At 48.8% G+C, this 27165-nt stretch overlaps 1 protein-coding gene across 1 annotated transcript in view; it reads left to right on the forward strand.

The window, feature by feature from the left end:
• The first annotated feature begins 1519 nt into the window (after positions 1 to 1519).
• Positions 1520 to 27165, forward strand: part of LOC128314961 (complement C3-like) — a 39711-nt gene continuing 14065 nt past the window's right edge. Inside the window, exons 1-21 of the mRNA XM_053219994.1 lie at positions 1520 to 1678; positions 2070 to 2262; positions 2612 to 2774; positions 2873 to 2943; positions 4735 to 4829; positions 4910 to 4992; positions 5075 to 5165; positions 5441 to 5543; positions 5635 to 5761; positions 7984 to 8099; positions 8205 to 8351; positions 8743 to 8958; positions 9085 to 9291; positions 9623 to 9781; positions 10070 to 10199; positions 10466 to 10537; positions 10701 to 10898; positions 18917 to 19025; positions 19313 to 19398; positions 24268 to 24410; positions 24515 to 24727. Of these exons, the coding sequence (XP_053075969.1) occupies positions 1602 to 1678; positions 2070 to 2262; positions 2612 to 2774; positions 2873 to 2943; positions 4735 to 4829; positions 4910 to 4992; positions 5075 to 5165; positions 5441 to 5543; positions 5635 to 5761; positions 7984 to 8099; positions 8205 to 8351; positions 8743 to 8958; positions 9085 to 9291; positions 9623 to 9781; positions 10070 to 10199; positions 10466 to 10537; positions 10701 to 10898; positions 18917 to 19025; positions 19313 to 19398; positions 24268 to 24410; positions 24515 to 24727 (2799 nt within the window). The 5' untranslated portion in view covers positions 1520 to 1601. The remainder of the gene's footprint in view (positions 1679 to 2069; positions 2263 to 2611; positions 2775 to 2872; positions 2944 to 4734; positions 4830 to 4909; positions 4993 to 5074; positions 5166 to 5440; positions 5544 to 5634; positions 5762 to 7983; positions 8100 to 8204; positions 8352 to 8742; positions 8959 to 9084; positions 9292 to 9622; positions 9782 to 10069; positions 10200 to 10465; positions 10538 to 10700; positions 10899 to 18916; positions 19026 to 19312; positions 19399 to 24267; positions 24411 to 24514; positions 24728 to 27165) is intronic.

A 27165-nucleotide genomic window follows, 5' to 3' on the forward strand; every position in this document is an offset into this window, starting at 1 on the left:
TCATGTCCTTTCATGGCAATGACAACTGTGACGTGAGTGCTATTACAACCTCATCTGATGGGGGAAACTGAGGCTCAGCGTGGCTATTAATCAAGCGCCAAAGTATACCTCTAAGTGTCAGAGCTGGAAAGTGATGCAGGTCAAGACCACTCACTGTATCCAGGGAAGTCTGTCCACGCGGAAGAGGCTGGTCGCTTTCACACAATGTAAAAGGAGGCAGTTGCCTCTAACACCAAGGAAGCTCTCTGGGCACTGATATTAAACGATCTCTGAGGGATACTGTTTACGAAAAAGGCAAGGCGTAACCCAGGGAGACCAGGAAGAATAACAGGCAGAGAAGACTGGTAATTTGTTTTTAAAACTTGCGAGCATTCAAAATGCATATCTCTGGAAGGAAACAAGGGATTTGGTTTCACTGTGGCATCTGAGACCTGAATGGTTGGGAACGGGAACAGGAGGCAAATTGCCTTTTCCCTGTACATCTATGTGGACCCTTTAGGTGTTGAACCATATGAAGATATTAGCTATTCATAAAAAATTAAATACAGATGGAATAATAATAATTTTAATAATATTAACGATAATATTGTAACGTTAAGACAGAAAAAAAAGCTAGCAATGGGAAATTGCCTCACTGATGAGGAAAGTTTTTCTTTTTAACCATTATAGTCTCTCAGGCATCCTGACAAGGGTACATGAAGGGAGCTCCAGGTTCCACATGTATTAAAATACATGTTCATTGCAGGGTGCCAGGGTGGCTCATTGGTTCAGTTAAGCCTCCGACTTCAGCTCGGGTCATGATCTAGTGGTTTGTGAGTTCGAGCCCTGCATTGGGCTCTGTGCTGACAGCTCAGAGCCTGGAGCCTGAGCTTCAGATTCTGTGTCTCCGTCTCTCTCTGCCCCTCCCGCTGCTCTGTCTCTGTCACGCAAAAATAAACAAATATTTTAAAAAATACATGCTCACTGGGAGAGTGAACTTCTCCACATACTTCAAAGCCCAGCTGAAATGTCCCCTCCTCTGAGAATTTTTACCTGACCCTATACAAAGCAGGGTTCTTCTCCACTGGGAAGACACACCATGGGGCCAGGAGTGTCTGTGTTGGACCTTATTCCTCAGTCTGAGCATAGAAGAGAGACTCCAGACACCAGCATAGAGATAGACCCATAGGAAGGCATTGGTTAACAAACGCATGGCCAAAAGAAGACTGGGCGCCAGGCCCAGATACCTGGGGTGGGGAGCTCTCTGGCCCTCAGTGTTCCTCCACCGCTAAGTAGGTGCAACAGGGAAAGGTCCCTGTTTACCAACTGACCTTGGCCCTGAGGGAGACCTTGGCAGGGGGAAGGTGTGTCCATCTTGCTGGAGGACATGCCCTTGGGTTAGTTACCCCAGGACACACTGGCCCCAGGGATTGAAAAACTTAGGAAATGGTATTGAGAAATCTGGGGCAGCTCCAGGAAGGGGGAAGCCATGGGAGCTGCGGGCTGGGCTGAGGTTGCAGGGGGGAGGCGGGAGCCAGATAAAAGGCAGCCTCCAGCAGCCTCTGCTCATTCCCTCCCAGTCCGCTTCCTCCGTCCCTCTGTCCCTCCACCGTCCCTGCACCATGGGGCCTGCCTCAGGCCCCAGCCTGCTGCTGCTGCTGCTGCTTCCCATCCTGCCCCTGGCACCGGGGGACCCCATGTGAGTGGTCATGAGCCTTCTCCAAACCGGGCTACTTGTGAGGTGGGGGTGGGGTTCAGGTCCTAGTAGAATCCAGGGCGCACGTGGGTGTCTGTGGAGGCAGGGGTCAGCGGGTTGGGATGTGAATGGACTTGGGCTGCCTGTGAGCTTATGATTTCATGAGCTGGGGATTCATGGCACGCGGGTTACAATGGGAGGCGGATGTTTCTAGAAGCAGGGGTCTGCGGGTTTGGGTGCCTGTGGTATGTTCAGTGATTCCGTGGCTGCAGAATCACTTGGAGGCCTCGAGATCTGACTTCACAGGATTTGGGGGCTTCGTGATATGTGGGTGAGGATTGGAACCCTGGTCCCTAGGACGGCAGCTCCATCCCGTGTTCCACCCGACCTGCAGGTTCTCCATGATCACCCCCAACATCCTGCGGCTGGAGAATGAGGAGACCGTGCTGCTGGAGGCCCATGACTTCGAAAATAACATTGCAGTCGCGGTCACTGTCCACGACTTCCCAGTGAAAAAGCAAGTGCTATCCAGTGAGAACAGCGCTCTGACCAAAGACAACAACCACATGAGCATGGTCAAAATCAAGGTGGATGTACCTGCTGATGCCCCTCTCCCCTCTCTGAGACTCCTCCTTCAATTAGCTTCTCCTATCCTGAGCCCCTAGCTTTGAGCCCCTCTCCTAAGAGAGGTCCTCTGAGCCCCTTGTCTAATTCCCCCTACTCATCCCCCTTTCTGATCCCTACCCATCTTAGACCCTTGCTCCCTCCCCTAATACCCCTCCGCTCCCAACCTGGGCACACCAGGGAGACCCGGTGTGGTGGACAGGTGCTATTGGCAGGAAGGGCAGGCAGGTGTGGACCCCACTGAGAGCCTGGGGCTGAATGTGGGCAAGGGGCCGGGAGGCAGCATCTCAATGATTCTCTGGCTATGCCTAGATCCCAGCCAGCAAGGAATTAACATCAGGGAAGGAGAAAAAATTTGTGACTATCCAGGCAGACTTTGGGAGCACCGTAGTGGAGAAGGTGGTGCTGGTCAGCTTTCAGAGCGGGTACCTCTTCATCCAGACGGACAAGCCCATCTATACCCCAGGCTCCACGGGTAAGGGGCTGGGCGGTGGCTGGAGAGGGGGCTGGGGGAGACTGTGGGGAGGGGCAGGGCCTCACTCACCGCCCCCTTTCTCTAACATCATCTCCCAGTCCTCTATCGGATCTTTACCGTGGACAACGACCTACTGCCCGTGGGCCGGACCATTATCGTCAGCATCCAGGTACCAGCAGCGGGGAACCCAGACGATGACTCCCCCTGGGCAGAGACTCGGGGAGAGACAAAGAGATAGAGAGAGACAGAGAAGAGATTCCGGAAAAGGCAGGACTGCAGAGGCCTAAAGGCAAAGAGACCTGTAGAGCCACGAACACAGAAAGAGCCCTGGACACAGGGCAGAGATCCAGGGATACCAGGCGCAGTGATGCTTCTGCCCGTGGATTCCGGCTCCAGACAAATCTCTGGGGACCATGTCACTCTGGACAGGTCACTTCAACTTCCTGGGCCTCGGTTTTCTCAGCTGAAGATTGAGATGACAGATAAAAACTCTCTGTAGCCCAATCCGCCTCCTGCTGCCAGGGGGCAGCCTCGAGCACCCAACTCCTGTCCCACCCTCCTCCACCCAGAGCCCTCCAGGAGCTCCCACCTCCTTGGGGTAAAAGCCTAAGTCCGCCCAGCACTCCCCAAGGCCCTGCAAGACTTGCCCTGTCCCCTACCTGTCCTCCTCTCCTCCTCTCCTCCCCCTCTTCCCCTCACTCACTCTGCTCCAGCCACATGGGCCTTATTGCTGTCCCTCCAACTGCCATACAGAGCCAGCCCTAGGACCTTTGCACAGGCTGTTCCCCCACTACTCACAAAACGCTCTTCCTCCAAATACCCACATAGCTTGCCCCATCACGTCATTCAAGTCTCTGCTCAAATGTCACCGATGGCACAATTTTACAGAGAAGCCTCTCTGAGGACCTGTAAAATTGCAGACACCCTCTCCCAACTCATACACCCACGCACACCCACGCACACACACACACACACACACACACACACACACACACACACTCCACTGGTCTCCCTTCCTGTCATCTCCTTTAGACATCCTATAAATTGAATGTATTCTTTTGCTAATTGCCCGCTCCCTAGACCTCCACAGAACCTAAATTCCAGACAGGATGGGTGCTTGGCATACAGTAATTTCATTACAATTTACTGGGCTAAGGCAGGAAAGGGGTGGGGGGGAGGGGGAATGGAAGGAGGAAGTGAAGGACAGGGGGAAGAGGTAGGTGGTTCTCAGAGGACCGTCATGAGTATTTCTTGCAATCACGCAAAGGTAACAGGGACCCGGTCCTGACAGCCACAAGCTGACTGTGGGGATCAGTGGGATTTGTGGGGAACGGAGAACACACACCTCTAAGGGTAGAGCCTCTGCCCAGTTCCAGTCAAATGTCGCTATGTGCCAACAGGAACCCGTATCCACGGTTATCCCAATTTCCAAGAGAAGCCAGAAAGCCAGATTTTTCATGATGTCTCCGGGTGTTTAGTTATTTGCAACGAATGACATACTGTGTGTTAGGTTGAACCACACGACTTTGTGTTCTTGTAGGTCAAAGAGTCGAAGGTAGGCAATGCTGTGTGACTTAGCGCCCATAGGATGCTTACCACAGGGTCCCGCACAAAGTAGGTGATAAATGCTAGTTACTATCGGTATTCAGACAGCCGCCGACGAGAGTGAGCTCCAGCTTACATGAATCACGTGCCAAGCCAGTGAGGTAGGGGCTATGTTCCTCTCCTTCTTCTAGCTGGGCACATTGAGCACAGAGACATCAAGTAATTTGCCCAAGGTGACACAGCGCGTAAGTGGGAGAGTGGGCATTTGAACCCAGGCTGACTGACTCAAGTCCATGTTCATAACCACTGCCCCAGTAGTCATGACACACAGAGAGTGTCCAGACACAGAGAGGAGGAAGAGAGCCTAGGGGCTAAGCCAGGTCTCTGAAGAGACACGCCCTCCCTGTCTCCACAGACCCCCGACAATATTCTCATCAAGAAGGACTCCCTATCTTCTCAGAACCAGGTTGGCATCTTGTCCCTGTCTTGGAACATCCCGGAGCTGGTCAAGTATGTCAGGCCCTCCTAGAGGGGGTTCCCTATGCCAAGGGAGGGCGTCTGGCTGGCTCACTCACCTGCCTTCCCCACAGTACAGGGCAGTGGAAGATAGAAGCCCACTATGAAGATGCCCCACAGCAGGTATTCTCTGCTGAGTTCGAGGTGAAGGAGTACGGTAAGAGGAGGAAGGAGTCAGGGTGGGGGCCCCAAGTGCCAGGCCCAGTGCTGACAGCCTACTGGTGCCGTCTCGACCCCAGTGCTGCCCAGTTTTGAGGTCCAAGTGGAGCCTACAGAGAAATTCTACTACATTGATGACCCACAGGGCCTGGAGGTCACCATCACAGCCAGGTGAGGGGCTAGGAATGGGGCCAGGCAGGAGGGGAGGGGAGGGGGGCCAGGTGAGGGCTAGATGACGGGCCAGGTTGGCAGCTAGGGGTGGAGCCAGGTAGGGGCTGGTAAGGGAACCCGGGTGCGGTGTGGCCAGGTGTGGGACCAGGTGGGTGCTGAGTGAAGAACCAGATACTGGCCAGGTAAGCACCAGGCGAGGGACCAGGGGTCCGTGGAAGTTTGCAGGCAGGCTTGCCCTTCAGGAGAGGAGCATCTGAGACCCTCTTGCCTCTCAGGTTCTTGTATGGGAAGAATGTGGATGGAATAGCCTTCGTCATCTTTGGGGTCCAGGATGGTGAACAGAGGATTTCGTTGCCCCAGTCCCTCACCCGTGTTCAGGTGCTCTGCCCCTCTGAGCCTCCTCCACTTTGGAATTCCCCCTCCCTCACCTGTGCCCCTCCCCCTCTCTGAGCCTTCCTTCCTCCCCCAGATCGATGATGGCAGTGGGGAGGCCAGGCTGGAACGGAAGGTCCTGCTGAGCGGGGTGGAACCCTCTGGAGCAGATGCCCTGGTGGGGAAGTCGTTGTACGTGTCTGTCACCGTTATCCTGCACTCAGGTGAGGCCTGGTCTGAGAAAAGGGACCCAAATGAGTGGGGAGGCCCAGTGTGAGGGCAGAGGCCCAGAATGGATGTGGAATGCAGTGTGACAGGGGAGAACCAGTCTGAGGGCAAAGGCCAAGTGTAAGAGAGGATATCCGGAGGAAAGTGATACCCAGTGAGACAAAGGAGGCCCATTGTGAGGGTGGGGGGAGCCCCAGAATGAAAGTGGGATCCAGTCTAATAGAGGAGGCCCAGTCTGAGGGGGGAGGGAGCCCCAGAATGAATGTGGGATCCAGTCTGACATGGGAGGCCCAGTCTGAGGGCGGAAGGAGCCCCATAATGAAAGTGGGATCCAATCTGATAGAGGTGGCCCATTCTGAGTGGGGGAGGTCCAGAATGAAAGTGAGATCCAGTCTGTAGAGGAGGCCCAGTCTGAGGGGGGAGGGAGCCCCAGAATGAATGTGGGATCCAGTCTGACATGGGACGCCCAGTCTGAGGGGGGAAGGAGCCCCAGAATGAAAGTGGGATCCAATCTGATAGAGGTGGCCCATTTTGAGGAAGGGAGGTCCAGAATGAAAGAGAGATCCAGTCTGTGTAGGAGGCCCAGTCTGAGGGGGGAGGCCCAGTATGGATATGGGATCCAGTCTGATAGAGGAGGCCCATTCTCATGGGGGGAGGCCAGAATGAAGGTGGGATCCAGTCTGATAGAGAAGCCAAGTCTGATGGGGGAGGCCAGTATGAAGGTGGGATCCAGTCTGACAGAGGAGGCCCAGTGAGGGGGAGCCCAGAATGAAAGTGGGATCCAGTCTGATACAGGAGTCCCAGTCTAGGGGGGGAGGCCCAGTATGAATGTAGGATCCAGTCTGATAGAGGAGGCCCATTCTCATGGGGGGAAGCCAGAATGAAGCTGGGATCCAGTCTGACATGGGAGGCCCAGTCTGAGGGGGGAGGTCCAGAATGAAAGTGGGATCCAGTCTGATACAGGAGGCCCAGTGAGGGGGCAGACCAGAATGAAGGTGGGATCCAGTCTCACGTTGGTGGCCCAGTCTGAGGGGGGAGGCCCAGTATGAATGTGGGATCCAGTGTGATAGAGTAGGCCCAGTCTGAGGGGGAGGCCAGAATGAAGGTGGGATCAAGTCTGATAGGGGAGGCATGTCTGAGGGGGGAGGCCCAGTATGAATGTGGGATGCAGTCTGATAGAGGAAGCCCAGTCTGATGGGGGAGGCCCACTATGAAGGTCGGATCCAGTCTGACAGAAGCCCAGTCTGAGAGGGGAGGTCAGAATGAAGGTGTTATCCTGTGTGACAGAGGAGGCCCAGTGAGGGGGGAGCCCAGAATGAGGGTGGAATCCAGTCTGATAGAGGAGGCCCAGTCTGAAGGGGGGAGGCCAGAATGAAGGGGGGATCCAGTCTGATATAGGAGGCCCAGTCTGAGGGGGGAGGCCCAGTATGAAGGTGGGATGCAGTCTGTCAGGTGAGGACAAGTCTGATAGGGGAAGCCCAGTATGAATATGGGAAACAGTCTGATAGAGGAGGCCCATTCTGAGGTGGGGGAGGTCCAGAATGAATGTGGGATCCAGTCTGACAAAGGAGGCCAAGTCTGAAGGTGGGAGCCAGTGACAGGGTAGGCATAGTCTGAGGAATGAAGGTGCCCGCCAGTTTGTCAGAGGAGACCTGGTCTGAGGGAGGCCCACTATGAAGATGGGAAGCTGTCTGACAGAGGAGGCCTGGTCTGAGGGGAGAGGTCCAGAATAAAAGTGGGATCCAGTCTGATAGAGGAGGCCCAGTCTCAGGAGGGAGGCCCAAAATGAAATTGGGATCCAGTCTCACAGAGTAGGCCCAGTCTGAAAACAGAGGCCCAGTGAGGTTGGGAGCCACTCTGACAGAGGAGGTCCCATCCTAGTGGGGAGGCCAGAATGAAGGTGGGCAACAGTCTGACAGAGGAAGCCAGAGGAAGTCTGAGCACAGGAGGCCAATATGAAGGTTGGATCCTGTCTGATGGATGATGTCCAGTCTGAGGAGGGAGGCCCAGCATGAAGGTGGGATCCAGTCTGACAGAGGAGTCCCAGTGATGGGGGAGGAACAGAATGAAGGTTCTAGCCAGTCTGATGGGGGAGGAACAGAATGAAGGTTCCAGCCAGTCTGATGCAGGAGGCCCAGTCTGAGGGAGGCCCAGTGTAAGGTGTGGTCCAACCTGGAGGGGTGGCCCAGGAGCCTGCCCTCACGGCTGGCCCCCTCAGGCAGCGACATGGTGGAGGCGGAGCGCAGCGGGATCCCCATCGTGACCTCCCCCTACCAGATCCACTTCACCAAGACGTCCAAGTTCTTCAAACCAGGCATGCCCTTTGATCTCATGGTGAGACCCGGGGTGGGGCTGCCTCCCCCACCCTTCCCCTGAGCATCAGCCACGCCTCTGGGTCAACCTGAACGCCCTCCACCTGCCCCTGTACTGCACCCGCAGGTGTTCGTGACGAACCCCGACGGCTCCCCGGCACGCAACGTCCCTGTGGAGACCCAGGACTCCAGTGCACGGTCCTTGACCCAGGAAGACGGTGTGGCCAAGCTGATCATCAACACACCCAACAAACCAGTGCCCCTGCCCATCACCGTGAGTCCTCGCCCACCTGTAGCCCTACACTCAGGCGATAGGGGACTGTATTTGCAGGGAGGAACTCTGTCCTCTGCCACGGTCATCCTGCCACGTGAGGAGTGGGGTCCTTTTATTATATCAGGGGATCCTGCCATTCACAGAGGGTTTTCATCTGCATAGAGGGGATCTTATCTGCACCAGCAGTCTGGCCATCTGCATAGGTATATTATAAGGATCCTGTGATTACATTTGACCCACCTGGATAAACCAAAACAGACTCCCCATCCTCAGACCCTTAATCCCATTTGCAAACTCCCTCGGCCAGGGAAGGTACCGTATTCCCAGGTCCCAGGGATTAGGATGTGGACATCTTTGGGGGGCCAGAATTCATCCCCCTTTCCTCACCCAGGTAATCACTAGGAAGGATGGTATCCTGGAGTCACGACAGGCCACAAGCAGTATGCTCGCCCAACCCTACAAAATCATGGGCAGCTGCAGTAACTACCTCCATCTGTCTGTACCTCGCGTGGAGCTCAAGCCAGGGGAAGATCTCAATGTGAACATCCACCTGCGAATTGACCCCACCACCACCAAGCAGAAAGATATCTACTACTACACCTACCTGGTCTGTGCCCTCCTAGGATCCCCAGACCCCTCCTCCTTACTTCTACAGCACCCCCAGTCCAGGGCCACCGCCCCCCCCCCCGCCCGACCTTGCTGATTCTTCCTTACGCCAACCTGTCTCCCCCAGATCATGAACAAAGGGAAACTGTTGAAGGTGGGTCGACAGAAGCGTGAGCTCGGCCAGGATGTGGTCGCATTGCCCCTGACCATCACTGAGGACTTCATTCCTTCCTTCCGCCTGGTGGTTTACTACACCTGCCTTAACAGCAATGGCCAGAGGGAGGTGGTGGCCGATTCCGTGTGGGTGGATGTCAAGGACTCCTGTGTGGGCAAGGTAAGCTTCTGGAGCCTTCCTCTGCACCCATCTTGGCACTCCCCGCCTGGCCAGTGCTCGCTCCGTCTCTGCCTCTCTCCAGCCTTCTGGGTGGGCTCCCCAACCGAGGCCCATCTTCTCCTTTTCCAGCTCCTTCTCTCCCCACCTCTGTTTCAGCCTCAGTATCTCCCTCCCTGCTGGCCTTTCCGCCTTCAGTCTGTCTGTCTCCATCGTTGCCCCTTCCTGACCAGCACAGCACGGACACTGCCCTGGGCTGACTGCTGATGGAGACCCAGCCTGGCAGGGCTGACCCCTCACTCCCATCTCTGTGCACAACCCCCCCCCCCAACAGCTGGTGGTGAAAGGTGGCAGGAAGGAAGAGAGGGTTCACCTACCTGGCCAGCAGATGACCCTCAAGATCGAGGGGGACCACGGGGCCCGAGTGGGGCTCGTGGTGGTGGACAAGGGCGTGTTCGTGCTGAACAAGAAGAATAAGTTAACTCAAAGCAAGGTGCGCCCCGTACCGCTGGGGTGTGGCGGAAGCAAAGGGGTGGCGTGGGGCTGAGGCGCGGGTGGCGCTCAGAAGGGAACCGGAAGTGGGGTTAGGCGTGGGCGGGACGGAGGCTGGGACGGACACAGACGTGGCGCGGAAGTGAAGGCCGAGGGTGGGAGCGTAGATGGAGGAGTCCGCGCTGGGGGGTGGTTGGCGGGGGCTGTGCACACAGCTCTGAGAGGGGTCTGGGACCAGAACGCAGGGGCGGTCAGACATGTCAGCCTGGTGACCCCTGCCCTCCCGCAGATCTGGAAAGTGGTAGAGAAGGCTGACATCGGCTGCACCGCAGGCAGCGGGAAGGATTATGCCGGTGTCTTCACGGACGCAGGGCTGGCCTTCCAGACCAACACAAACCTGCAGACCCCGGATAGGACAGGTGAGGGCCGGGGCCTCCACCCCAGATGCTGAGAGCAGGTGGAGGGCACTGTTCTGAGGTCCTCAGATGCTGAGAGCAGGTGGGGGCCCTGGGTTCAAGTCCTGCCCCAGCCCCCACCTAGTGAATCACTGCCTACTGAGCCTCAGTTTCCTCATCTGTCAAATGGGAACAACAACTCATGGCTCCCTCACGGCTACTGAGAGGAGTACATCGGGGACCCTCCGTTGACGCTTAACCCATCTTGTTTGCGTGTGCCCTCCCCTCAGATCCCGAGTGCCCCAAACCAGTTACCCGGCGCCGCCGCTCAGTGATGCTCATGGAGAAGAGGATGGACAAAGGTGGGGGCCCCCCACCTCCCCCCAAACCCTGTCCCTCCGGGATCCAGCCCAGGAGGGAGCAGGGCAGGGCCCGGCCCTGGGGACGTCCTACCCGTGGTCCGCCCTGAGCTCCTCCTGCTTTGAGGTCCCGGCTGAGGCCCTGACCGGTGTCGTGTCCCCACAGTGGGTCAGTACCCAAGGCAGCTGCGCAAGTGCTGTGAACATGGCATGCGGGAGAACCCCATGAAGTTCTCGTGCCAGCGCAGGGCCCGGTTCATCCAGCACGAGGCCTCGTGCGTGAAGGCCTTCCTGGACTGTTGCAACTACATCACCCAACTGAGGCTCAACCACACCCGTAGTGCCCACCTGGGATTGGCCCGGAGTGAGTCCACTTGCCTGTGGCTGGCCAGAGCGGGGAGGGCCTGGACTGAAGGGAGTAGGCTCGGTCAGAGCGGGGCAGGCCTGGTTTGAAGGAGGAGGCCAGCCAGAGTGGGGAAGCTCTGTGAGAGTGGGGATGACCTGGTCTGAGGGAAGCGGCCCAGGCCAGAGTGGGAAAGCTTGATCAGAGGGGGTAGGGCCTGATCTGAGGGAGGAGGGCAGCCAGGACCTGTCTGAGGGAGAAGAACCTATCTGAATGGGGGAAGGTGCCTGTTTGGGTGGAAGGATGCCTGTGTCTGAGGGGGGAGGAGGGCCTGTCTGAAGGGGGAGGATGCTTCTGTCTGAGATGCGTTTTTAGCCTGCCTTTACCAAAGAAAACTCATTTATGTTGCTTTCCAAAGAGGTGCCTAACTCAATGCCTAACAACATCTGTTGATTTGTTTTCATTCATTCATTCCCTCCCTCCCTCATTCATTCACTCACTCATTCATTCATTCACTCATTCATTCAGTTCTGGATAAGACAAAACATGTGCACACTTGAAACTTTACATCTCGGGCCAAATAAATCTTAAGCCAAGAGAAAATTTCTCTTCCAAGAAGCCCATTGAAAGCAGAACCAGAGTGGTCCCCACCACAAGGCGGCCCTGACAGAACTGGTGGGAATCCTACCTGCCATTTGCTCAGAGCCTTTGAGCCCAGTGAGGCCTGATGTCTGCTTTTTAAAAATGCTTTTTGATGTGTCTTATGTAGAGAAAGGCCTTTCTGCTAGGATGGGTGCAGTGGAAACCAAGCCCACAGAGAGCCCCCTGCACCACGGGCAGCATGGCCCCTGTCGTGAGGGTGCCCCTGGCAGATTCCCTCTCGGCCCACCCTGTCCAGATTGCTCTTTTTAACCCCTGTGTGCAGAGTGGTGCTTGCTGCACTGACCCTTCTCACTGGCCCTTTGAACACTTCTTTTGCACATCCCATCGTTTTCATGGGGGACCAGAAACTGTGTCATCCAAATTGGGCTCTGAGAACAAGGGCCAGTGTGAGCGGCTCTTGAAACCAAGGGAAGTTACCTTATCGACCACAGGATGAAAAGTCACGAAACAGAACCCCTTTGCTTAAAAACTAAGGAAGATGGGGAAACGCCATAAGCGGCAGGCTGCCCGATCCAAGCAAACATAATCATTTTTTTAAAAAATCTTTAGACTCAAGCAGAAAAAGGCGAAATGGGCATAAAAACCTTTTATCTCTCTGAATCATTTGAGGCCGCACCATTGAGGCCCCTAATTAGCTCCGTGTGGAATTTCTAGAAGCAAAGATATTCTCCCACAAAACCACAGCACAGGCATCAGAATGAGGACGTTAATGTTGACTTGTTACCACCACCAAAACCTCCAGCCCCGTTCAGGCTGGCCATTGGTTTCCCTTTGGTTTGGTCTGGTCTGGTTTGGCTTGGATCCTTTATAGGAAAAGGATCTGTGCAGGAACAGACGTCGTATATACTGGTGGGGTCTCCTTAGTGTCCTTGGATCTGCTCAACCCCTGGCAGCACAGCCGTCTTGAGTGACTTTCACGTCCGGCTATTTGGGGGGTTGTCCCACGGTTTGGGTTGGCTCCATGCTTCCTCGTAATGACATCCAGGTTTTGCATTTGGGGGCAGCACTGTCACAGGAGAGACACTATGGATTCTCAGTGCATCATGTCGGGAGCCCAAAGACATCGATTTGTCCCATTGTTGGTGCTGTGAGTCTTGATCACGTGATTAAGGCGCTGTCTGCTGGGTCTCTCCACTGTAAAGTTCCTCCTTATTCCTGGATAGTCCATTTCTAAACCTCTTTCTGTTATCAGATCAGGGCAAAATTAAAGCCAAGGGAAAATTTCCTCCAAATCAATTTTTATGTAGCCTGTATGACAGCAGGTATGGATCCTTATATGGTAACACATACTTTTCATGTACACTCATATTTTTATTTTTATTTTATTTATTTAATTTAATTTAATTTAATTAATTTATTTTTTGCTTAGAAATGTGCAGTCACCAATTAAAGGCAGACATCACCAAAGGGGACACATATTTCTGAATTCTTTTAGCTGGAAGGCTAGCACGCCCTCCACCATCACCCCCCAAAAAACACACAAAGATTCCCAACACACATGAGCCAAGGGCTGAATCTTCAGTCTGTGCAAATTATTCTAATCTAGGCTTGGTGCCTTCTGCTCCAGCGACCTACAGACTTTCTTTCTCAAAGAGGAAAATTAGACAAAATATCTGATCTACTGGGATATGGCTTACACACACTCAGGTGTTTTCTCCCCCAGCCTTGTGTAATTTCTTTCTTTCTTTTTTTTTTTTTAAATTTATTGCCAATACAGTGTAGTCTTGGCGTCAGGAGTGCATTCCTATGATTCATCACTTACATACAACCCCAGTGCTCATCCCAAGTGTCCTCCTCAATGCCCATCACCCATTTTCCCCACTCCCCCATATCCTATTCCCACAACCCTCAGTCTGTTCTCTGTGTTTAAGATTCTCTTATGGTTTGTCTCCCTCTCTCTTTGTATCTAATTTTTCCTTCCCTCCCACTATGGTCTTCTGTTAAGTTTCTCAAATTCCACATATGAGTGAAAAAATACGATATCTGCTTTTCTCTGACTGACTTATTTCACTTAGCATAATACCCTCCAGATCCATCCACGTTGTTGCAAATGGTCAACTTTCCTTCTTTTCATCACCAAGTAGTACTCCATTCTCTGTATATATAGCCATTCATCAGTTGATGGACATTTGAGCTCTTTCCATAATTTGGCTATTGTTGAAATGCTACTATAACCACTGGAGTACATGTGCCCCTACGAATCAGCACTCGTGTGCCCTTTAGGATAAATTTCTAGTAGTGCTATTGCTGGGCCATAGGGTAAATCTAATTTTGATTTTTTGAGGGACCTCCACACTGTTTTCCAGAGTGGCTACACCAGTTTGTATCCCACCAACAGTGCAAGAGGGTTCCCCTTTCTCCACATCCTCACCAACATCTGTTGTTTCCTGAGTTGTTACTTTTAGCCACTCTGACCAGTGTGAGGGGGTATCTCAATGTGTTTTTGGTTTGTATTTCCCTGATGATGAGTGATGTCGAGCATCTTGTCATGTGCCTGTTTACCATCTGGATGTCTTCTTTGGAAAAGTGTCTATTCATGTTTTCTGCCCATTTCTTCACTGGATTATTGTTTTCTGGGTGCTGAGTTTGGTAAGTTGTTTATAGATTTTGTATACTAACTAACCCTTTATCCATTATGTCATTTGCAAATATCCTCTCCCATTCCATCGGTTACCTTTTAGTTTTGTTGATTGTTTCCTGTGCTGTGCAGAAACTTTTTACCTTGATGAGGTCCCAAATGGTCCGCTTTTGCTTTTATTTCCCTTGCCTTCAGAGACACATCAAGTAAGAAGTTGCTGCGGCCGAGGTCAAAGAGGTTGCTGCCAGTTTTCTCCTGTAGGATCTTGATGGTTTCCTGTCTCACACTTAGGTCTTTCATCCATTTTCAATTTATTTTTGTGTATGGTGTAAGAAAGTGGTCCAGGTTCATTCTTCTGCATGTTGCTGTCCAGTTTTCCCAGCATCACTTGCTGAAAGGACTGTCTTTTTTCCATTGGATACTCTTTCCTGCTTTGTTGAAGATTAGTTGGCCATACATTTGTGGGTCCATTTTTGGGTTCTTTATTCTGTTCCATTGGTCTATGTGTCTGTTTTTGTGCCAATACCATACTGTCTTGATGATTACAGCTTTGTAATACAGACTAAAGTCCGGGATTGTGATGCCTCCAGCTTTGGTTTTCTTTTCAACATTACTTTGGCTATGTGGGGTCTTTTGTGGTTTCATAAAAATCTTAAGATTGTTTGTTCTAGCTCTGTGAAGAATGCTGGTGCTGTTTTCATTGGGATTTCAGTGAATGTGTAGATCACTTTGGGTAGTATCGACATTTTAACAATACTTATTCTTCCAATCCATGAGCATGGAATGTTTTTCCATTTCTTTGTGTCTTCTTCTGTTTCTTTCATAAACTTTCTATAGTTTTCAATGTACAGATCTTTTACCTCCTTGGTTAGGTTTATTCCTAGGTATTTGGTGGTTCTTTGTGCAATTGTAAATGGGATTGATTACTTGATATAGTTTTCTGTTTCTTCATTATTTGTGTCTAGAAATGCAACCGACTTCTGTACAATGATTTTGTATCCTGCGACCTTGCTGAATTCATGGATCAGTTCCAGCAGGTTTTGGTGGAGTCTTTTGGGTTTCCAAGTAGAGTATCCTTTCATCTGTGAAGAGTGAAAGTTTGACACTTCTCTCAATTTTGGTGCCTTTTATTTTGTTTTGTTGTCTGATTGCTGAGGTTAGTACTTCCAGTGACACCAGTGGTAAAAGGGGACAACCCTGTCGTGTTCCTGATCTCAGTGGCAAAGCTCTCGGTTTTTCCCCATTGATGATGATATTAGTTGTGGCCTTTCATATATGGCTTTGATGATGTTAAGGCATGTCCCTTCTATCCTGACTTTCTTGAGGGTTTTTTAAAGAAAGGATGCTGTTTTTGTCAAATGCTTTTTCTGCATCTATTGACAGGATCCTATGGTTTTTATCCGTTCTTCTATTAATGTGATGTATCATGTTGACTGATTTGCAAATATTGAACCAGTCCTGCAGTCCAGGAATGAATCCCACTTGATCATGTTGAGGAATTCTTTTAATATACTGTTGAATTCGATTTGCTAATATCTTGTTGAGAATTTTTACATCCATTTTCATCAGGTATATTGGCCTGTAATTCTCCTTTTTAGTGGGGTCTTTGGTTTGTGATCAAGGTAATGCTGGCGTCAAAGAATGAGTGTGTGGGGCGCCTGGCTGGCTCAGTCGGTTAAGCGTCCGACTTCAACTCAGGTCACGATCTCACGGTCTGTGAGTTCGAGCCCTGCGTCGGGCTCTGGGCTGATGGCTCAGAGCCTTGAGCCTGCTTCGGATTCTGTGTCTCCCTCTCTCTCTGACCCTCCCCGTTCATGCTCTGTCTCTCTCTCTGTGTCAAAAATAAATAAACGTTAAAAAAAATTAAAAAAAAAAGAGTGAGCATGGAAGCTTTCCTTCCATTTCTATCTTTTTGGAGCAGCTTGTGAATGATAGGTATTAACTCTGCTTTAAATGTCTGGTAGAATTCTCCTGGGAAGTCATCTGGCCCAGGACTCTTATTTGTTGGGAGATTTTTGATAACTGATTCAATTTCTTCACTGGTTATGGGTCCATTCAAATTTTCTATTTCTTCCCTTTGGAGTTTATGTAGTGCATGGGTGTCTAGGAATTTGTCCATTTCTTACAGGTTGTCCAGTTTGTTGGCATATAATTTTTCATTGTATTCTCAAATAATTTTTGTATTTCAGCGGTGTTTGCTGTGATCTCTTCTCTTTTCTTTGTGATTTTATTTGTTCCCAACCAGATTTTCTCTTTGAGAAATCTGGCTAGGAGGTTATCAGTTTTGTTTATTCTTTCAAAATACCAGCTCTTAGATTCATTTATCTGTTCTGTTTTTTGGATTCTATATTGTTTATTTCTGCTCTAATCTTTATTAATTCTCTTCTTCTGGCTTTGGGCTTGTTTTTTTTCTTTTCTTTTTCTTTTTGCTGCTGTCTTTCTAGTTCCTTTGGTTGTGAGGGTAGATTCTGTATTTGGAATCTTTCTTGCTTCTTGAGAAAGGCCTGAAATCCAATGTATTGTCCTCTTAGAACTGCCTTTGCTGCACCTCAGAGGGTTTTGACTTTCATGTTTTCATTTTCATTCCCTTCCATACATTTTTACATTCCTCCTTTAATTTCCTGAATTACCCATTCATTCTTTACTAGGGTTTTATTTAACCTCCATGTATTTGGGGGCTTTCTGAATTTTTCTTGTGGTTGATTTCAAGTTTCATAGCATTGCGATCTGAAAATATGCATGGTATGATTTCAGTCTCTTTATACTTGTTGAGGGCTGATTTGTGTCCCAGTAAGTGATCTCTTCTGGAGAAAGTTCCATGTGCCCTCAAGAAGAATGTGTATTCTGCTACTTTTGGATGAAAAGTCTGAATACATCTGTTAAGTCCATCTGTCATTCTGAGCCATTGTTTCCTTATTGATTTTCTGATTATATGATCTGTCCATTGCGGTAAATGGAGTATTAAAGTACCCTATAATCACAGTATTATTGTGTATACATTCATTTATGTTTGTGATTGATTTATTTATTTGGGTGCTACACACTGGGGGCTTAAACATTTATAATTATTAACTCTTCTTGATGGATACGCCTCTCAATTATGATATAATGCCCTTCTTCATCTCTTGTTATAGACTTTGTTTTAAAATCTAGTTTATCTGGTATAAATATGGCTACTCCAGCTATCTTTTGATGTCCAATAGCATGATAGATGGTTCTCCATCCCCTCACTCTCAATCTGCAGGTGTTCTCAGGTCTAAAATGAGTTTCTTGTAGGCAACATATAGATGGATCTTATTTTTTTTTTATCCATTCTGATACCCTGTGTCTTTTGATTGCGGCATTTAGTCCATTTATATTGAGAATGATTATTGAAAGGTATGGATTTACTGCCATTGTGTTATCTGCAGGTTTTGTGCTTATGGTGATGTCTCTGGTCCCTTGTAGTCATTGCTGCTTTCCACTCACAGAGTCCCCCTTACGCTCTCCTGCAGGGCTGGTTTAGTGGTCACAAACTCCTTCAGTTTTTGTTTGTCTGGGAAAGCCTTTATCTCTCTTTCTATTCTGAATGGCAGCCTTCCTGGATGAAGGATTCTTGGCTGCCTAGTTTTGCTCTTCAGCACATTGAATGTTTCCTGCCACTCGCTTCTGGCTTGCCAAGTTTCAGTGGACAGGTCTGCTACTACCCTTATGTGTCTACCCTTGTAGGTTAAGGCCCGTTTTTCCCTAGCGGCTTTCATAATTTTCTCTTTATCTTTGTATTTTGCAGTTTCACTATGATATGTCATTTTTTGTTGATTTTGAAGGGAGTTCTCTGTGCCTCTAGCACTTGGATGCCTGTTTCCTTCCCCAGATGAGGGAAGTTCTCAGCTATAATTTGTTCACATAAACCTTCTGCCCCTTTCCTTCTCTCTTCTTCTTCCAGAACTCCTATGATACAGTTATTATTTCATTTCACAGAATCACTTAGGTCTCTAAATCTCCCCTTATGGTCTAGTAATTTCCTTGCCCTCCTTTTTTTCAGCTTCATCATTTTCCATAATTTTGTCTTCTATTTCACTTATTCTCTCTTCGACTTCTTCCATCCTTGCTGTCACTGCAGCTGGGTTATTTTGCATCTCATTTACAACATTTCTTAATTCTTCTTGATTATTTCATAGGTCTTTGATCTCTTCAGCAATAGATTCTTTGTTGTCTTCTATACTTTTTTCAAGCCCAGCTATCAGTCTTATGATGGTTTTTCTAAATTATTGTTCAGATATATTGTTTAGATTTGTTTTGAGAAGTTCTCTGGCTGTCATTTCATCCTGGAATTTCTTTTGAGGAGAATTCTTCCATTTCATCATTTTGGCTAGGTTTCTGATTTTTACACATTTTAATAGCTTGTTATGTGTCCTGCACCTGTGAGTCCTACTATATTAAGAATAGGTCATACACTGCCCAGGTCCTGGGACTTCCAGAAGTGTTTGTGGAGTGTGATCATGCACTCTGTTGCATATTTGGCTGTTCTATCCCACTGCTCATGGTGGTGATGGTTTGGACCTTCCACCAGGTATGTTTTCATTTGTTCATTGAAGGAACCCTGGAAAAAGTAAAGGTGAGAGGAGCCTGATTCCCATACAAAGAGAAAAATGAAAGGGGCATTAAAAAAAGGTCAGGAAGAAAATCAAATAAACTATAAAGTTTATTAACTATAAAGTTAATCCAGAGATGTGTAGAGATAAGTATCTCTGGGGACAGTGGAGAAATGGGTCTGTCCTCAACCCAGATTTGTCTCCTCCTCACCCGTGCCTCCCAGGTGACTTGGATGAAGATATAATCCCGGAAGAGGAAATCATTTCCCGAAGCCAGTTCCCTGAGAGCTGGCTGTGGCGTATAGAGGAACTCAGTGAACCTGAGAAAGATGGGTAAGGCTGAGACACCCCCTCACCTTAACCCCCCCACCCCCAGGCCAGCTGCTATAGCGGCCCCATCTGGACCACTTCGTTTGCATGCACCCCATGCCTCTCTTTTCTGGAATCACTGGGCAACCCCACAACCCAGCCTAGAAAAAAAATCAAGAGTCAGGCTCCCTCCGTGTGCCCAGCCCCCACTCCTCCCTCCAACCTGCCCCTTGGGGCCCCTCCACACCAGCTCTCCCCCCAGGCCCCTGACACCTGCCTCTTTTTAATACCCCCACTTCTCCTCCATCCAGAATCTCCACAAAGACCATGAATATATTTTTGAAAGACTCCATCACCACCTGGGAGATTCTGGCGGTGAGCTTGTCGAACAAGAAAGGTGAGAGAAGGTGGTGGCCCCATGCTCATGAGTCAGGGATCCCAGGGCCATTGGGCATTTTCTCATCCCATCCAGAGAGATCCCCTGTTTCTTGGTGGCTGACACACTGCTCCCAGGTGACAAGTGGGGGTGTCAGATCCTGCTCTGTGGGTGACGAGTCAGCGCTTTTTGTAAATAGATTTTCTTTCGAGAGCAGTTTTAGGTTGACAGCAAAATTGAGGGGAAGGTACAGAGAGTTCCCACATACATCCAGTCTACCCACCCCCGACGCACACAGTCTCCCCCACGCAGACATGCACTATCAGCATCCCTTACCAGCAGGGTGTATTCGTGACACTGACACGCCTATCGTCACCCCAAGTTCATCATTGACATGAGCGTTCACTCTCAGTGTTGTACGATCTACAGGTTTGGACACAGATATAAGGACATATGTCTACCATTGTACTATCATACAGAATAATTTGCAACAACAAACACGCTTAAGGGGTGGTGTTGACAGGGTGATGGGTAAAGCGATTAAGAAAATATAAAAGAGGAAGCAGGATGAAATGTATGATTGGAACATCGGTGGTCGGATTGTGAAACCTGGCAAAAAAAAGAAAAAAGAAAAAAAGAAAGGTAACCAGGAGGCTGGGGACTTGACACAGGTTGCTAGGAGGCCCTGGCCTAATAGGGGTGGTCTCGGGCAGGCCTGGGATTAGGGTGAGGAGAGGGAGGCAATAACTTTAAGCCCAGATGAGTAATATGTTCTTGCAATCATTTTGAAAACAAAATGTGAATGCAAAAAAATATATATATAATAATCCATGATGAACAAAATGTCTCCATTGTAAATAGAAGCCACTGGGGCGCCTGGGTGGCTTATGTGGGTTAAGTGTCTGACTTCAGCTCAGGTCATGATCTTGCAGTTTGTGAATTTAAGCCCCGCATCGGGCTCTCTGCTGACAGCTCAGAGCCTGGAGCGTGCTTCAGAGTCTGTGTCTTCCTCTCACTCTGCTCCTCCCCTGTTCGCGCTTGGTGTGTCTCTCTCTCTCTCTCTCTCTCTCTCTCTCTCTCTCTCTCTCTCTCTCAAAAATAAATAAACATTAAAACAAAAATTAAAACCATAAGGTAAAAATACAAAGGAGGTATGTTAAAACTCATGAAGGGAAGTATGAATATCTCTTTCATGCCACACCAACGTGTTTAATAATTTTGTTTTGTTACCATTTATAATACATTACACATTATTATCACTTCCCTTTCCTGGCTTCAAAATGTTCAAAACCTGCGTCTTTGCTTGTCTTTTTTAACTGAGGGAACTGAAACTGGCAGTTTCTCCTGACCAAGGGAGGGTGGTGCATGCATTCATGGGGCACATACTTTTCCTTTCGTCTGGAGCTCCAGTAACAGCTCAGCACACTTCTGGTCGGTGGCCCCCGCCCGCGTTTCAGATCAGAGCATCTTCCTATCTCCTCGTTGTCCCTGTTCGCATATGGAGGGCCTGCGTGAGGTTTCCTTGAAATAAGAAAGGTTCTTGCAGCTTGAAAAGAGAAAGTTGAAAGGCACAGTTTAGATCCCTGCTTCTGAAAGCCTGCTCCCTGAAACACTAGCAATCTGGCAAAGGTACTTTCCCTGGGGGTTTGTAGAAATTCAGAATCTTGGACCCCACTCCTGACCTGCTGAATCAGAACCTGCACTTAACATGACCCACAGGGCGGGGAATGGGGGGTTGTATGTGTCTGGAGGTTGGGGAAGGCCTGTCCTGCACCAGGGTCTCTGCACCTCATCACTGATGTTGTTCAGGGCTGGGTGGTTCTCTGTGGAAGGTTCTCTGTGCAATATCGGATGTTGAGCAGCATTTGCGGCCTCTACCTAAAGACTCCAGGAGCACCCCCACCCCCAGTTGTAACATATCTCCAAAATATCCCCAGAAGTTGCCCAATGCCCCCTGGGAGTGATGGGGTCAGCATCTTAAAGGGCCCTATGGTTTTTCTATTCTGCTCTCTGTACCCGTGTGACATCTTCTCAATACTGTTGTCTTACCAGGTACGATTATATTTTTAAGCTTATTTATTTATTTTGAGAGAGAGAGAGGCAGTATGTTTGAGGGAGGGGAAGATAGAGGCAGAGAGAGAGAATCCCAAGCAGGCTGTGCACTGTCGGCTGTACAGGGCCCAATGCAGGGCTCGAACTCATGAACCATGAGATCATGACCTTGAGCTGAGAACAAGAGTCAGATGTGTAACTGACTGAACCACTCAGGTGCCCTGGATGATATTTTTTTAATTAATGGGTTTTCTTAATTTTTTTAAATATTTATTTGTTTTTGAGACAGAGACAGAGACAGAGTGCGAGTGGGGGTGGCGAGGGGCAGAGAGAAGGAGACACAGAACCTGAAGCAGGCTCCAGGCTCTAAGCTGTCAGCACAGAGCCCGACATGGGGCTCAAACCCACAAACTGTGAGATCGTGACCTGAGCCGAAGTTGGACGCCCAACCAACTGAGCCACCCAGGGGCCCCTAATTTATGGGTTTTCTTAAACAATTTAGGTCTACAGAAACAACTGAGAATTACTACTCACTCCTCAATTCCCCCCAATTCCCATCCTAACCCTTTTTTGCATTAGGTGGTACCTTTGCCAAAATCTCTGGGACAACACTGATACATTATCATCAACTGCAGTCAAAAGCTAGGGTTCCCTTTCAGTGATGTACCTTCCATGGGTTTGGACCAACATGCGGTGACATGTAGCTGTCCTTCCAGGGTCACGGAGAGTAGGTGTTTCTCTGCCTCAAACATAACACGGATGGCGTGTCAGAAGTCACTCTGTGTGTGGTTCTCTCTCGCTCCTTCTAGCTTGTTCAAGGGAAAGCGAAGTCTGGTGCAAGGATGTCCTCATCTCCTCTGTAGGTCTTGACTGAGTTGGATTAGCAAGGAGAGAGCAGGTCTGCGTTCTGCAGGCACAACGTGAGCTGGCCAGTATTTAACAAAACAAAACCGTTTTGTTTCCCTGGAGGTAGCCTCCTGTTTGTGGTGCAAAAGCTGGTTTTTCACCCACCAGAGTAAATTAAATCTGGCTTTAAGAATGTGAAAACAGGGGCTGCTGGCTGACTCAGTTGGAAAAGCCTGTGACTCCTGATCTTGGGATTGTGAGTTCAAGCCCCACATTGGGTGTAGAGATGACCAACGATAAATAATAAAAATGTAAAAACGAGGGGCACCTGGGTGGTTCAGTCGGTTAAATGTCCGACTTCGGCTCAGGTCATGATCTTGGGGTTCATGAGTTCAGGCTCTGCATCGGGCTCTGTGCCAACAACTCAGAGCCTGGAAGCTGCTTCAGATTCTGTGTCTCCCCCTCTCTCTGCCCCTCCCCCGCTTGCACTCTGTCTCTGTCTCTCAAAAATAAACTTTAAAAAAATGTAAAAACGAATAGTAGATAAGAAATGGTAAATAGCTCCCATGAGTATAACAGATCCCCCGAGGATGGGGGGTTAAGGATGATTAATAACGACCCAAGGTTAGGAAATAATGATTTTGTTCAAGCCTCTATTCTTCCTCACTTCTGAAAAATAACCAAAAAATATATATATTAAATTTTAAGATTTCTTTTTTTAATTAACTCTATTCAATTGTTTACTTATTTTAGAGAAAGAGAGCGAGAGAGACAGGGAGAAAGAGAATCCCAAGCACACTCCCTGCCATCAGCTCAGAGCCTGACACCAGGCTCAAATTCAGGAACGGAGAGATTATGACCCAAGCAGATATCAAGCATCAGACAATTAACTGACTGAGACACACAGTTCCCCAGATTTTAATCATTTCTGGGTGTAACATTATTTTTATCTATTTTTTTAGTGTAACATTTTTAATATGATAATGCTTTTGCAAATTCTGTTTGCATCAACCCTTTGCTTGAATATAACCTAGTAGCTGTTGAATCACAAATTTACCATCGCTTTTGCAGTCATTCTCACTCCTGTAGATCAGCACTGTCCACCAGAAATACGATGCATGTCATTTTAAATCTTTTGGTAGCCCCATTGGAGGTGAAATCAATTTTATCATACATTTTTCTGTAACCAAATATCTCCACAATGTTATTCTTGCAACTTGTGGTAAATACGTTGAAAAAATATGCTGAAAAATATGTTGAAAAAAACCCACCATCATGCTAATGATAATGTTATAATAATCATCTATTGATATTTAAGACTAGCCTATTAATATCTCGAAATTGTGAAAGATGCATTTTGCTTTTGTTTGTACTAAGCCTTTGAACTCTAGTACATATTTATGTCTGCAGAGCATCTCAAGGAGGGTGCTCACCTTTTTCTTTTTAAAGATTTTAATTTTATTCGTAAGTCATCTCCACACCCCCCGTGAGCTTGAACTCATGGCCCCAGATCAAGCATCACACCCACCACTGACGGAGCCAGTCAGTGGAAAGGCGCCCCTAGCCTTTCATTGGAAATACTTTGATCTGTGTTGTAGGGTTTGCAAAATGTACAGCTGAAAAGGTAGGTTGGCGTATGCAAATTGTTCCAAGCATGTGTTAAAGAGTTTTCTGAGCTAGCCACATTCCAAGTGCCCAGGGGCCAGAGAAAGCTCAGGCTACCATTTTGGAGAGCCCAGGTACGGACCCTTCGGGTGTGCTCGAGCCCTTCCCCCTGCACACCTGCCTATGAGTGAAACTACAAGAAGAAAATGGAACCCGTTCATGACAGTGACTCCCAGCTGCCACCACTATCGCTAATGTGTCACCTGTGCAATTGTTTAGCCCCTGGGCTTGCACAAACGCAGGCTGAGCCTGACACAGCTCCCGCAGTGAGGGGTAAGCACTGAGAGCCTGTCCACCTCCTTCCCTTGACACTCCACTCCTGGGCAGGGATCTGCGTGGCTGACCCCTATGAGGTCACGGTGATGCAAGACTTCTTCATCGACCTGCGGCTGCCCTACTCTGTCGTGCGCAACGAGCAAGTGGAGATCCGAGCCGTGCTCTACAATTACCAGGATGTTGGGGAGCTCAAGGTGGGTTCCCGCGGGGGCAGAGGTATGGTGGAGAGCTTGGAAGATGGCAGGTGTGGGGGGGAACCATGGCACATGCCCCTTGACTGATACTCTCTCTCTGGCAGGTGCGGGTGGAATTGATCTACAACCCAGCCTTCTGCAGCCTGGCCACCGCCAAGAAGCGCTACCAGCAGATTCTGAAAATCCCAGCCAAGTCCTCAATGGCTGTGCCTTTTGTTGTCGTGCCTCTGAAGGTCGGTCTACATGAGGTGGAGGTCAAGGCTGCGGTCTACAATCGTTTCATCATGGATGGTGTCAAGAAGCCCTTGAAGGTCGTGGTGAGTCCTTGGGGCACCTGCAGTCCCTTGTCCTTTGGGAGAGGCTCCTGTCTCCCCATGCTGTCAACCCAGGTTGGAGACACTGACTCTGAGACACCAAGAGTGTCCAGTGTCCAGCTTAGGATGCTTGGGAGTCCTGCAAGTTTGGAAGCAAGGCCAGGATTAGGGTGAGTAAGTGCGAAACACTTACATTTTCACTCTTTCCTAGTGATGAACATTCTCAAATAAAATAGGAGATCAAGTCTTCAATAAAAAGAAAGCCTCATATCATCTTTCCTTAATATTTTCAAGCAAAATGTGAGATCATAAGAGCAACAGTGTTTTAATGCAACATTGTAAGGAATCAAAATTAATGCCAAAAAATCCATGATACACAAAAGATCAAAATTTTATTTTTTTTGAACTTTTTTTTTTAATATATGAAATTTATTGTCAAATTGGTTTCCATACAACACCCAGTGCTCATCCCAAAGGTGCCCTCCTCAATACCCATCACCCACCCTCTCCTCCCTCCCACCCCCCATCAACCCTCAGTTTGTTCTCAGTTTTTAACAGTCTCTTATGCTTTGGCTCTCTCCCACTCTAACCTCTTTTTTTTTTTTTTTCCTTCCCCTCTCCCATGGGTTCCCGTTAAGTTTCTCAGGATCCACATAAGAGTGAAACCATATGGTATCTGTCTGTCTCTGTATGGCTTATTTCACTTAGCATCACACTCTCCAGTTCCATCCACGTTGCTACAAAAGGCCATATTTCATTTTTTCTCATTGCCACGTAGTATTCCATTGTGTATATAAACCACAATTTCTTTATCCATTCATCAGTTGATGGACATTTAGGCTCTTTCCATAATTTGGCTATTGTTGAGAGTGCTGCTATGAACATTGGGGTACAAGTGCCCCTATGCATCAGTACTCCTGTATCCCTTGGATAAATTCCTAGCAGTGCTATTGCTGGGTCATAGGGTAGGTCTATTTTTAATTTTCTGAGGAACCTCCACACTGCTTTCCAGAGCGGCTGCACCAATTTGCATTCCCACCAACAGTGCAAGAGGGTTCCCGTTTCTCCACATCCTCGCCAGCATCTATAGTCTCCTGATTTGTTCATTTTGGCCACTCTGACTGGCGTGAGGTGATACCTGAGTGTGGTTTTGATTTGTGTTTCCCTGATAAGGAGCGACGCTGAACATCTTTTCATGTGCCTGTTGGAAGATCAAAATTTTAAATAGAGACAGAGCCAAGTCAAACCACAATAGGAGCCTGAAGCTAAAGGACAAATGAAGGTCCCCATCTACGTGTCTTTTTTAATGGTTGAAATTGTTTAGTGGTTAATTTTCCCCCGAAATGTTAAAGTCATTGAAAAAATATTGAAATGCTGAAAAGCAAATGCTTTAAAACTGACGTTGTTATTTTACAGTGACACGTCTTATTTATACCCAAGCCAGAATTTATTATATTTTTCTTTCCTGACTTTAATGGAACCAAACTCATATTTTTTAGAGTCTATTTTCTTAAAAAAAATTGTTTATGCGTATTTATTTTTGAGAAAGACAGAGCATGAGCAGGAGAGGGGGAGAAAGAGAAGGAGACAAAGGATCTGAAGCGAGATCCAGGCTCTAAGCTCTGAGCTGTCACCACTGAGCCCGATGCAAGGCTCAGACTCACCAACCATGAAATCATGATCTGAAGGCAGAGACTTAACCAACTAAGCCACCCAGGCGACCCAGGATTTTATTTTTAAGTAATCCGATGTGGGACTTGAACTTACAACCCCAAGATCAAGAGTCCCATGCTTTTCCACTGAGCCGCACAGGCACCCCCAGGAGCACAATCTTAATTATCCCTTTAACAGGGGTCCCAGTGTGGCTCAGTGTGGCAACATGGGAAGAAACCCAAGAGGGCGCTGGAACCTGCACAAGGCTCCCCAGAGCCAGTGTGTCCACAACTCCCAACTCTGCACCCTCTGATGCTGGTAGCTTGAAATCTACCGTGGCAGGGATATTCGCAGGATGGAAACTGCCAGTGCCACAAATCAGGATCTTTTCTTCCTGGAGAGATGGCTATCAAATGTTTACCAGCATGCCATGGAGGAGACTGGGTCTCCAAAGGAAAATGTGTGCATTAGTACCAGCTTCAAGGAGAATGTGTGATGGAAGGGCACAAACAGCAGCAGTCCAGCATGGAAGGAGAGCTTCACTTGGGACATTGATAGTAAGATAGCCCCTAGTTTAACTGAGCGCTTACTAAGTGCCAGGCATTGTACTCAGCACTTTATGCACATTCTTTTCTTTTAAGGACATTTGAGAGGCAGTGGGGGTAAACTGACTCCCAGTCACAGAACTAGGATGGGTGATGCCATCGTGCCCATGCCCTGCTGATCAGCTGTGTCTGTTCTTTTATTCACCTGACTTCCCCCTCCCCCATCCCATCCCAACACTGTTC

This window comes from Acinonyx jubatus, chromosome A2, assembly GCF_027475565.1.
Source record: "Acinonyx jubatus isolate Ajub_Pintada_27869175 chromosome A2, VMU_Ajub_asm_v1.0, whole genome shotgun sequence".
Lineage (NCBI taxonomy): Eukaryota > Metazoa > Chordata > Mammalia > Carnivora > Felidae > Acinonyx > Acinonyx jubatus.